Consider the following 10,324-nt stretch of genomic DNA (forward strand, 5'->3'; position numbering starts at 1 on the left):
CTCTCCTGGTTTACCAAGCGGATCCAGCCGCTCCAACACGAGGACCGCCTGATGTTTGAATACACGGGCGCGAAGATCCGATGCGCGCCACAAAAGATAATCTGTCCGCCGACGCTATTGATAAGAGGATCCGGCTCCTCCTCAAAATCCCACGTGAACTCCATGTTCACGTATGCAACAAAGACATCCACACGGAGGGATCCGGAACCGCGGTACGCCATCTGGACTTGGTTTATTGTTTTTCTTCAAACTTTGTCTAAGTGTTTATCTTTGCATTAGCTCGAGGCGCTTGGGGAGAATGAACTCGGAAATCTCCTCCGAGTCCCATCCACCGGTAACCCGGATCCAGAAGCCGCATCGGAGGCGGAAGCTCCGAAGCCAGCCGCCCTGCGAAGAGGAAAAGGCCAGCCCCTTCCGGCCCCCGGCGAAACGCCCCCGCGAAACACTTAGCATCGCGGCTACTCGGAAAGGCTGAGGCGGAAAAGAAGCGCCTCGCGCGATCAATACCAGCAACAAGGGGCAGCACTGCCATCCAGGCACTTTTTCAAGCCTTCCGGGTAAGCGTTTACTTCCGAGATCCAAGTTCTGGTTTTTCGCTCAAACTCGTACTTATGCTTTGTATGTTTTTCCTGAAGTTCCGGAAGCCAGCCTCCCAAGGCCCCAAGGGTCACCAAGAAGAAGGCCAAACCATCTCCGGCTTCTTTCCCCATTACTCCTGAGGTGGAAGTTCCGCCCAAGGCTTCATCTGCCAGCAAGCCGGATCCGAAGGACATCATTGACCTTGATGATCTTCCTGAAGACCCTACCCATCATGGCGACTCCGCCCAGAAGACCTCCTCACCCATTCCTCCACCAGATCAACCAAGTTCCGCTTTCGCGGGACCTACTGATGAGGAGCAAGAGCAAAAGGCCAAGCTCCTCCAAGTTACCAATGCGACCCGCGTCGGCCTCGAGCCAACTCCGTCCCTCCAAAAACTTACCCTCGCAGAGCGTCACGCGGAAGTTTCCGCCATGCTGAACAAGGTATGGGGGAAACCGGAGGAGGAGGTGGGTTATCTCGCGGAACTGGAGGATAGCCTGAAAGAATTTTTCGCCAAGCACAAGGAAGTGCGGCAGGTAATACTAGCCCCCAAGCATTGGGTGATATAGTTCCGTGTAACCTGTATAAGCCGATGCTTTCTCAAAATGCACTGTTAGGCGGAAATTTGAAATTTTTATCCAAGTCTTTGAACTCTTCGCCAGCCCCCCAGATTTTAATATCCGACTAACTCTCTGCTGCTTCTCAGTCCACGCGGAAACTGCACGAAGATTTGCGCATTCACGTGCTGGAGCAAATCAAGGAGATCGAGGGACTGCGCGAACATGCGGAAAATAGCCGAAAGGCTATCCAGCAGCTTGAGACCCGACTTCAAGGTACGAGTTCCGGATCTTCACTTTTTGGTGCTGACAGTTGTTCAGGGTGCATAATATGTTCCTCTGCTTTCAGAAGAAACTGCCAAGCATTCCTCGCTTGATGAGCTATCCGCCAAAGTCAAGGTGCTTGAGGCGGAAAACGAGTCCCTCAGAAACTTCATGAAAGAATCCTCGAGCAAAGAGACTAAGGCGAAGAAGGAGCTCTCCGAGAAGCATGCCCGTGAACAGGCGGAGCTGATCGACAAGCTGGAGAAAAGCCAAGGCCGCGTGATCTCCACAATTGCCAAGAACAAAGCCCTGGAAACGGAGGCGGAAGCCATTGACAAGCTTATCTTCCGTAAGCATTTTTCCGCGTCGTTGCTCCGACCATCTTGCATGCTTTCTCTGACGGAACTGAACCTCTTTCTTCCGCAGCAAGTCTTGGCTTTGAGTGGACAAAAGATTCAAACCTGACGAGGACGGAAGCATACGAGGAAGCGCGGAACTCAATTGATGCGCTGTTTGGAGCCTGTCGCGGAATCGCCACGGCTCTGTCGCTAAAGAAGGCCAAAACCTCAGTCATCGATACGATGACCAATCTTATGCGACAAGTGCCGGAGTTCATCAAGGACTGGCAGAAATCTTCAGCGCGCGGAGCCGCCTCCTTGGTCCTGGCCACCTGCAAGGCTTTCTTCCCCTCACTCAACCTGGCGCAAGTTGCACGCGGAGCCCCCGAGAGTTCCGACATGAGCGCCCTCCTCGCGGAAACTGAAGGCTATGAAGAGCTGTTTGTCAGGCGAGTGGATCACTCGTTCTGGTACAACAAGCACAACCTGCCCGAAGGTTTTTCCGATGCAGAGGAGGGAGCAAGCGAGCCAGAGTTTTATGGGGAAGGATCCGGGTCCAGCAGCGAGCATTCCGGAGGAAACTCTGGAAACGACTCTGAAGCCGGATCTGGTGACAGTGACGACGGCTCCAGCTACCAGCAATCTGAAGAGGAGGACTCCGAGTAGAGTTCCTGTTTGAAACAATGAAACAAGTTGCATCATTTTGGCCCCAGCGAGGGTTTGTAATAAGACTTTAAATTCTTAAGTAGCTAGGAACGAAACGATTATGCATGGGGCGGAAACACTTATCCTGCTATCCGTTTAATATTATGTGCATGTTTCGTTTTATGTCGGAAAGCAAGTGCTGATCTCGTTATTTTCCGGCTTGCCCGCTTGACCTTCCACGAGCCGGAAAACCTTAGCCGGAGATGCTCGCCAGCGGCGACGAAGCCCAATGGCAATCCGTCCATAACCGCGGAAACAAGCCCCCAGGCATAGGTGCCGGAAATCGCTACTAGGAATCCACGAGTTCGCAACGGATAACAACTTAATCGAGAAAACTTAAGCTTACGTCCTAAAGGACGATTTTAGAAATCACAACTTTTATACACGCCTAGGCGGAAAACATCCAGCTCTGCGGTTTTAGTCGGAAAAAACATACACGATCTAAAATGAACAAGTAAAGGAGGTAAAAGACTCAAAGAGTGAACCATAAGCTTTATTTCATTGATCATGTATAACTATTACAGAGTTTGTAACTCGGAAAAATATGCTAAGTGTAGAAAGGACGTAGCTGTGCTATATTCCAAGGGCGATCTGTTTCATCGTAGATGTCATCCGGATCCTCACGCTTGCGTTTCCGGCGCCAGTTAGCGGGTCTATCCCTCAGCTCGCGGAAATCGACAAGGTAGTACGATCCGTTATGAAGCACTTTGCTAACGACAAAGGGTCCTTCCCATGGAGATTGCAGCTTATGGTCTTTCACCTGTCGAAGGCGGAGGACCAGGTCTCCGGCCATGAAGGAGCGTTTCCGAACTCGACGGCTGTGATAGCGTCGGAGCTTCTGCTGGTAGATGGCGGAGCGCTGGTCAGCTAGGTTCCGAGCTTCTTCGATCAGGTCCACAGATAGCTGTCTGGCCTCGTCAGCTGTTTCTTCATTATAGGCGGAAACTCGCGGTGAATCGTGGATGATGTCGGAGGGAATCACGGCTTCGGATCCGTATACCAGGAAGAAAGGGGTAAACCCTGTTGACCTGTTAGGGGTAGTTCGCAAACTCCACAAGACAGCGTCTAGTTCGTCGGCCCAAGCTCCGGCTGCTCGTCGCAGCGGTTCTTCAAGGCGTGGCTTGATTCCTGATAATATTAGACCGTTAGCTCTTTCGACTTGACCATTGGATTGTGGGTGAGCCACGGATGCAAGGTCCAATCGAATCCCCATTGTCTCACAATAATCCTTCAATTCTCCCTGAGCGAAGTTTGTGCCATTATCCGTGATTATGCTTGTGTGGGATGCCGAATCTCATTACGAGGCTGATGACAAATTTTAGTGCCGTAGCACCGTCGGCTTTTCTCACCGGCTTGGCCTCGATCCACTTGCTGAACTTGTCAACGGCGACCGGGAGGTATTCACAACCACCGGGAGATGATCGTTTTAACTTACCAACCATATCGAGCCCCCGGACCGCAAATGGCCGGGTGATAGGTATGGTCTTCAGCTCTTGGGCTGGAGCGTTTGGTTGAGTAGCGTAGTACTCGACAACCTCGGCAGGTCTTGACTATCTTATCGGCATCTTCTTTAGCTGTGAGCCAATAAAAGCCTAGCCGAAAAGCTTTTGCAACGAGTGACCTGGGAGCGGCATGGTGCCCGCAGTCCCCTGCGTGGATCTCTCTGAGGATTTCAATGCCGTCTTGATTGGAGACGCATTTGAGAAATACCCCTGTTGCGCTTCGTTTGTAGAGCTGACCATCGACAATTGTGTAGGATCGTGCTCGTCTGATGATCTGGCGCGCGAGGACCTCGTCCTCCGGCAACTTCTGATCGATGAGGTAGTCCAGGAAAGGCTGTGTCCAAGCCGGAATGGTAGCCAATACCTCTTTGGCCGGAGACACTGCCACCTCTGGATTTTCCGGGTTAGCGCCCTTCACACTACAAGAAATGTGTTAACTAGTGACCTTCTTATAGTGACCGAGGGTGAATTAGTCATAAATCTATGACCATTTCACAATAAAAGGTCGTATGCCATTTGCAAGGGTCGAAACCCTAAATCAGTACGGCCATTTTAACTAGAAAGGTCATAATTTGCTTGGATAAAATGGTCATACAATAGATGATATGGTTTGTAGCCTTAATCTTAGCCGATTACGACTAATTTAAATGGTTGTTATTACTAATTTGTGATTACTTGAAATGACTAGGCAGCAACCCTAGAATTTGAACCTATATGTCATGTTCATGTGTCAATTGACTCTGAGATGTGTAGATAGCATTAGTTTTGAACTACCACTAGCAAGAGGGGCCTACATTTCAATCTTATATTTTAATACTATCAGTGATGCGTGGGTCTACATGTCAATCCGCTTAATGTGTCGCTGACGCATTAGGCTCACATGTCAATTTGATACATACCACTAACTTGTCATTCCACATCTCTTTTCATACACATGTACTTCAAGAATATACATAGATACATGCATTCGTTTCGTGCTTTTTCAGCTAATCACAGTAAGGAGAGACCCATCCAATTCTTAATCTGTGGGCACACTCATGTGTAGACAATAAGATATGCATGGATCAGCCCCGCGGAAACAATCTCAGTCATTCAGAAGACTTCCATTCAACGTCGGAAAACATCCCGAAATATAAACGCGCGTACCATCCCGCACGACTTTGGCTCGCGCGCCAAAGGATTCAAAATTGGGCCGGGCAGTGCTGCGGCAAAAATTCGAGCCCACACGCGGGAGATGAAATGTTTAGCACTTGAGCGTGAGGCCACATCCCGAGCCCCACCCCATCCCACAGAACCACTCCCCCACGACCTACCCCCATCCCAGCGCCTCCACTTTCCTCCACCTCCGCCGCCGGCCGAGATCCCGGCCACTCCGGCGACGCCCTGCAGCGCTGACTCTCGTCCCTGAATCCCCTCCTCCCCCTCTCTCTATTCCACCCCATGAAACCTCCAAATTGTCTGCCCCAAAGCAAACCCTAGCCCGGGATCCAGGAGGTGCTGCAGGAGGTCCGTGGCGACGGCGGCGCCCCGGCAGCGGGCGGTGGTGACTCGGATCGGCGACCGGGTACACCGCGCATGGCAGATGCGGCCGGCCAGCGAGTCCCGGTCGTGACCGACGCCAGCGACCCGAGGGACTGCATTACGCCGGCAACCGCCTCCGGGCGCCAAGGACTACTGCGGCATCAGCCACCCCTCCTCCTTGTCGTTCCCCATCCAGGCCAGCCTCCACCGCACCTCCTGAACCAGCCCCCGCAGTAGATTGATGCCGTCGCCCTCTCCCTGAACCACTAGGTCGACCCACCGATGGTTGCCTTCCCCGGCGTCCTTGGCCGGCCGAGGCACGGCGAGCTGTTGCTCCTGCTGCCAGCGACGTCCACGACCACGGCCTTCTGCTGCAATCCACCTCACCAACCTCCTGCTGCCGGTGAGGTTCTCTACTCCTTAAATGTATCTTTGCTTGATTTATTTCTTTCATATCTGTTGTGTGTAGTAGTAGGGAAATCTTGCATGTATAATTGAAATCGTTGTATGCATAGGCAGTGGGTGCCTAGGGAAATTGATTGTTCTTGTATATAGCTAGTTAGTTTTAATCTAGTCTGACATGTTGAGATTCCATGTTTCCAGCGCCAGCAGTGTAAAAACTATATAACTAAGCACGCCTTGTTTGCTACATGCCCAATGCTTGTGATAGTAGTAACATCTTCTTATTTACTTGATGCATTAGAACAAACAGAATATGAAAGAAAGGCTTGACGTGCGCAGCATGTCATCATCCCCAATTTTACTCAGGCAGTAGACCCCGAATGTTAGATATTATTTACTAGCATATCCTATATTTTGTGAGAAATATCTTGTCTGAGGTTATGATCTGCTGAGAGAAGTATGTTATCTCTCACATTGGTACTGAAATGCATAGTACATATTTTCTTTGCTTTCGCCCTTTTATCCGAATTGCTATATCTGTCCATCTGAATCCTCTCAAATTAAAAAATAGAACTAGTCATGTGAAAGTATTTCATTGCCAAGTCAGAAGAGGATCATACAATGATCTGGTTACTGTTTATTGTGAGTTGACACCTAAGACAATTATTAGCTCAAGATAAGGAAACATCATCTAGTCGTAGCAGCTAATTGGTAATTTGGGCTGCTAGGCATGTGCTGGACTTAGACTGCTCCATTCCTGGTTGGATTATCTGAATGGAAACTCATAAAGTTTGTTGTTTTCTGTTCCGTCCCTGCTTAGTTTAGCTAATAGTAACACAACAATTTCTGCCCAGTGGAACCAGTTTTTGCAGTTTAATTCGTCAATGCTTTTGGTGCATCTTTCTTTCTACTTTTAATTGCTAGCTGTAGCGTACATGAGAGCATACAGTGAAGGTCAGCTTCATTTGAACCAATCAGGTGATTACTGTCAGTACATACAAAAAGGAAACATGCAAATCAATGTAGCTGAAAGTTTTGGAATGGTGTATTGATGATGAATCTGGTAGAAGTATGATACCAGCAATCTGCTTCCTGTTACTATCGCATACTATTTCCAATTCATGCCTAGAAGCTACCAATTGGTCTATTTGGGAGCTATTAGTACCATGATTTTTAGGACTGGTTGGATCTTTTTTTTTTCATTGCACTGTTGGACTGCTAGCTTTAGCTGAGATTTGGTACAATTGTTAACTTCAAAATTTTACGTATATCCTGATGCATGTATGCAGTTGAGCAAATAAAAAATAGTAGGGCTAGCGATTATATTTTTTAGATACTTTAAGTAAATAGTGAACTGGGCTCTAAACGAGAGATTTTACTTATGTTCTGATACTTAGTTTCTCATTGTACTTTATTATGACTTTGTGAGTCCCATCAAAACTGACCTAATCAGATGGTGGAACGAGACACACATATGTTTTAATGTTGTATAGTTGCTGCGTAATGTATACACCTCACACTGAAGTTTGGTAGGGGTTTGACTATTGGGCACTGTGATGTTCATTTTAAGACAATTAGCCACTCATGTGACACTCATGTGATGCGCCACTGGTTTCTCCAAACCTACTGTTTGTTAAATAATGGACTAACTTGCAAGCTTTTGTTTATTCGCAGAGCTGAATGCGACATGATGCTTACCTGTCTGCTGGAGTGCATCAACCCTGGCCACGACACTGTGTTCGCAGTCTTGAGTTCACTGCAGCGGTGCTTTCTCCCGAGAAGAACGGGCTCCACCTCAACCTCGTACATAATGGCCAGATGATTCTTTTCCTCATTATACTACGTGTGTTTCATTGTAAGGTTAAAAGTTCAGTCCTGATTCCTGAGTTGCTGACCATGCATGGTCTATGTACCAGTAATGCTGGAAGTAGTCCTGATAGTTAAGTACTGTCATTTGTGTTGTTTGCATGTCATCTCATTGAAGTGCGTTCTGAAATTGCAAGATGACCAAAAAGATAATTAGGTGGGTAGTAGTTTCTTGTCTGGCTTTTCATATCTACTGACTAGCGTGTTGCATGCCTATGTAAGACAATACTGTCATAATTACTACTGGTTTTGGTGGATTGTTAAGATGTAGGAGTTGATGCATTAGCTTGGAATGCAGTTTGTTGATGTTCTGCTGTATGTGGCTACTAAATGCATCTGCTATGATATTATTTTACTATGGATACATGCGATGTACTACACGAGTAACACAATGTGATTAGGTTTTTTCTCATATTCTCGGTTTATTCATTGGAGATATTCTATACATCATCTTTTCCTCTAGTAGCAACAGTACTACTGGTTTATGTATAGCCATATAGGTATATAGGTATACTTCTTGTAGCAGTTTTCATTTCTAAGATCAACTCGGTAACCCAGGTCCTGAAGTACTTAATTTGATTACATCATGAGGCTTTCTGAATGTTTTTGATGCATACTGGCATTATAGACCCCAAGGTTTCTCATGGTATTCCTTAACCAGTTCCTCTCAGCCTAGCTCTTTGGACTGCAGGGTGGATTTTGGCACGGATGAGTACCTGCAATGGCCAGCGTCAACGACAATGCGGACCAGATCTTCAACTGCAGCCCCATCGGCTGCATCTTCATGTTGTCAGGTATCTACCTGCATGGTTTTTAAGGCGACGCCTTGGCGCCTTAAGGAGGGAGGGCGCTTTGGCGCCTAGGCGACGCCTAGGCGGGCGCTTTGGACGCCTAGGCGCCTAAAGCGGCTGTTTTTACAAAGCGGAGGGGGAGCGCCCTGACGCCTAGGCGTCGCCTAGGCGACGACTAAGCGACGCTTTTTAAACCATGTCTACCTGTGCTTCCTATGGATATGTATGGATACAGCATGATGCATGTATAAAATATATGCTCTTTTGTGATGCTTTTTGTATGAAGTTTTGGTATAGAAAATCTGAAATACTTGCTCTGTTTCATAAATAGCCTCTTCAATGATGAGTTGTTTAATTAGATTTGATATTATTGTCCTTGTCCTTTAATGACCAGGGTGGTAACCACATCATCAAGAGGATTCGTGTCAGTGTGGAGCATGTGCAGCCATCCATGGCCAGGAGTTCCAGCTGACTCGACCCTGTTGCTGCTATCTCCTTCATCCATGAGGTGAGCACATCTACAGGAATTCTGCAGTTGAAGTTTAGAAATATAGAATACTCATGCAGAAATGTGACTGTTTTGAATATGAACCAAGTATCACAATTTTCTTTGGCTGCTTGTTGCCTGCTAATGCTAACATGTCTAGTGTAGCTGGGCTTGTCTGTAGGCATAGTGTGGTTTCTGATTGCCGCGGGATGTGCTGCTTTCTATGGGCTATAGTTTTATGTTTGTATGCTTTGATTGCTACCGCTTCTCCTTCTGCGGGATTAGGAGCAGCTCATTATTGTTTTGTTTTATTCTTAGCAGCTATATTGAGAATAACATGTGGCTTTCTCTCTCTTATGCAGGAGTTCTATGGCAAAAAAATCAAAGAATTTTGTTACTTCTGGAGGTGTTGGCCTAGTTCTGGGAACTAGTTCTATGTTGGAATTGTTTCGGGAGCTAGTGATCGTATATTCTGGGGAACTGTGAATCTGTTATTTGATATGTGCTTAGACAATTTGTTGTTATTTGATAAGTACTGAGACAATTTACGGTTATTTTGATAAATGCTGAGAAAATTTATCGTTATTTGATGTGTGCTGTGACAATTACTATTATTTGATATGTGATGTGAATCGTGTTGGAAAGACATGTCAAGAGGCCATGGCCCAAACATCATTCGATGGTCGCAAATAATTGGGCTGTGAAAAGGCAAGACTTGAAAAGAAAATGGACTGTAAAATGGCCCAAGATGAAAATTGGTAGTAAAATGGATGTGGCCCAGAAATTAAAAAGGCCATACGTTTTGGCTTGGCCCAATAAACTGAAGATTTCAGAAGAGATAAATGGGCTGGAATTTTGGCTTGGCCCATGTAGACGATAGAAATGGATTGGGCTGATTTTAATCCACAACCAATTGGTTTTGTCATAGATTTGCCACGTGGGATTTGCCACGTTGGATCTGACGTGGACACGCCAGATTGCCATCGACCAAAATTTTGGTCATGGATTCTTTGACCAACAAATTTGGTCGTAGTCCTCGACGACCATTTAAAAAAAAGGTCGTTGTGCTCCGTCAGTGACGCTCAACTGGCGACCAACAATTATTGGTCACTGCGTGGTCATAGATGGCGCACAATGACCTTCCAGTGACCAATATGGAGGGTCGCAAGTCACCATATTTCTTGTAGTGTCACCGAGGGTATCCGGAGATGCTCTAGGTAAATTCCAGGCGGAATTGGCTTTCTGCCGGATCCGAGCTTGGATAGCATGTCTGCCGCTGTATTGTCGTCTCTTCGACGTACTTGACTTCGT

General features: G+C 47.1%; 1 protein-coding gene across 2 annotated transcripts; it reads left to right on the plus strand.

Moving 5' to 3' along the window:
• The first annotated feature begins 5,173 nt into the window (after positions 1-5,173).
• Positions 5,174-9,639, plus strand: LOC124700095. 2 transcript variants are annotated; one of them, XR_007001672.1, is made up of 5 exons: positions 5,174-5,870; positions 7,544-7,729; positions 8,427-8,529; positions 8,921-9,034; positions 9,376-9,639. XR_007001672.1 is itself a non-coding variant. In XM_047232307.1 (5 exons), the coding sequence occupies exons 2-5, from the start codon at positions 7,550-7,552 to the stop codon at positions 9,497-9,499; spliced, it is 516 nt and encodes a 171-aa protein (XP_047088263.1). In that variant the 5' UTR covers positions 5,177-5,870; positions 7,544-7,549; the 3' UTR covers positions 9,500-9,639. The 2 variants fall into 2 exon arrangements, 1 of the variants encoding a protein (XP_047088263.1); XM_047232307.1 differs by having other exon boundaries at positions 5,177-5,870; positions 7,544-7,724.
• The last annotated feature ends 685 nt before the right edge of the window (positions 9,640-10,324 follow it).

Source organism: Lolium rigidum, chromosome 1 (genome assembly GCF_022539505.1).
Source record: "Lolium rigidum isolate FL_2022 chromosome 1, APGP_CSIRO_Lrig_0.1, whole genome shotgun sequence".
Taxonomy (NCBI): domain Eukaryota; kingdom Viridiplantae; phylum Streptophyta; class Magnoliopsida; order Poales; family Poaceae; genus Lolium; species Lolium rigidum.

What these genes read in the sequence shown, in the direction of transcription:
- LOC124700095 (XM_047232307.1), top strand. Translation starts at nt 7,550, where the DNA reads ATGCGACATGATGCTTACCTGTCTGCTGGAGTGCATCAACCCTGGCCA. An exon ending in TATACTACGTGTGTTTCATT is followed by an intron (nt 7,725 to 8,426) that starts GTAAGGTTAAAA and finishes TTTGGACTGCAG; the next exon opens with GGTGGATTTTGGCACGGATG. An exon ending in CTATCTCCTTCATCCATGAG is followed by an intron (nt 9,035 to 9,375) that starts GTGAGCACATCT and finishes TCTCTTATGCAG; the next exon opens with GAGTTCTATGGCAAAAAAAT.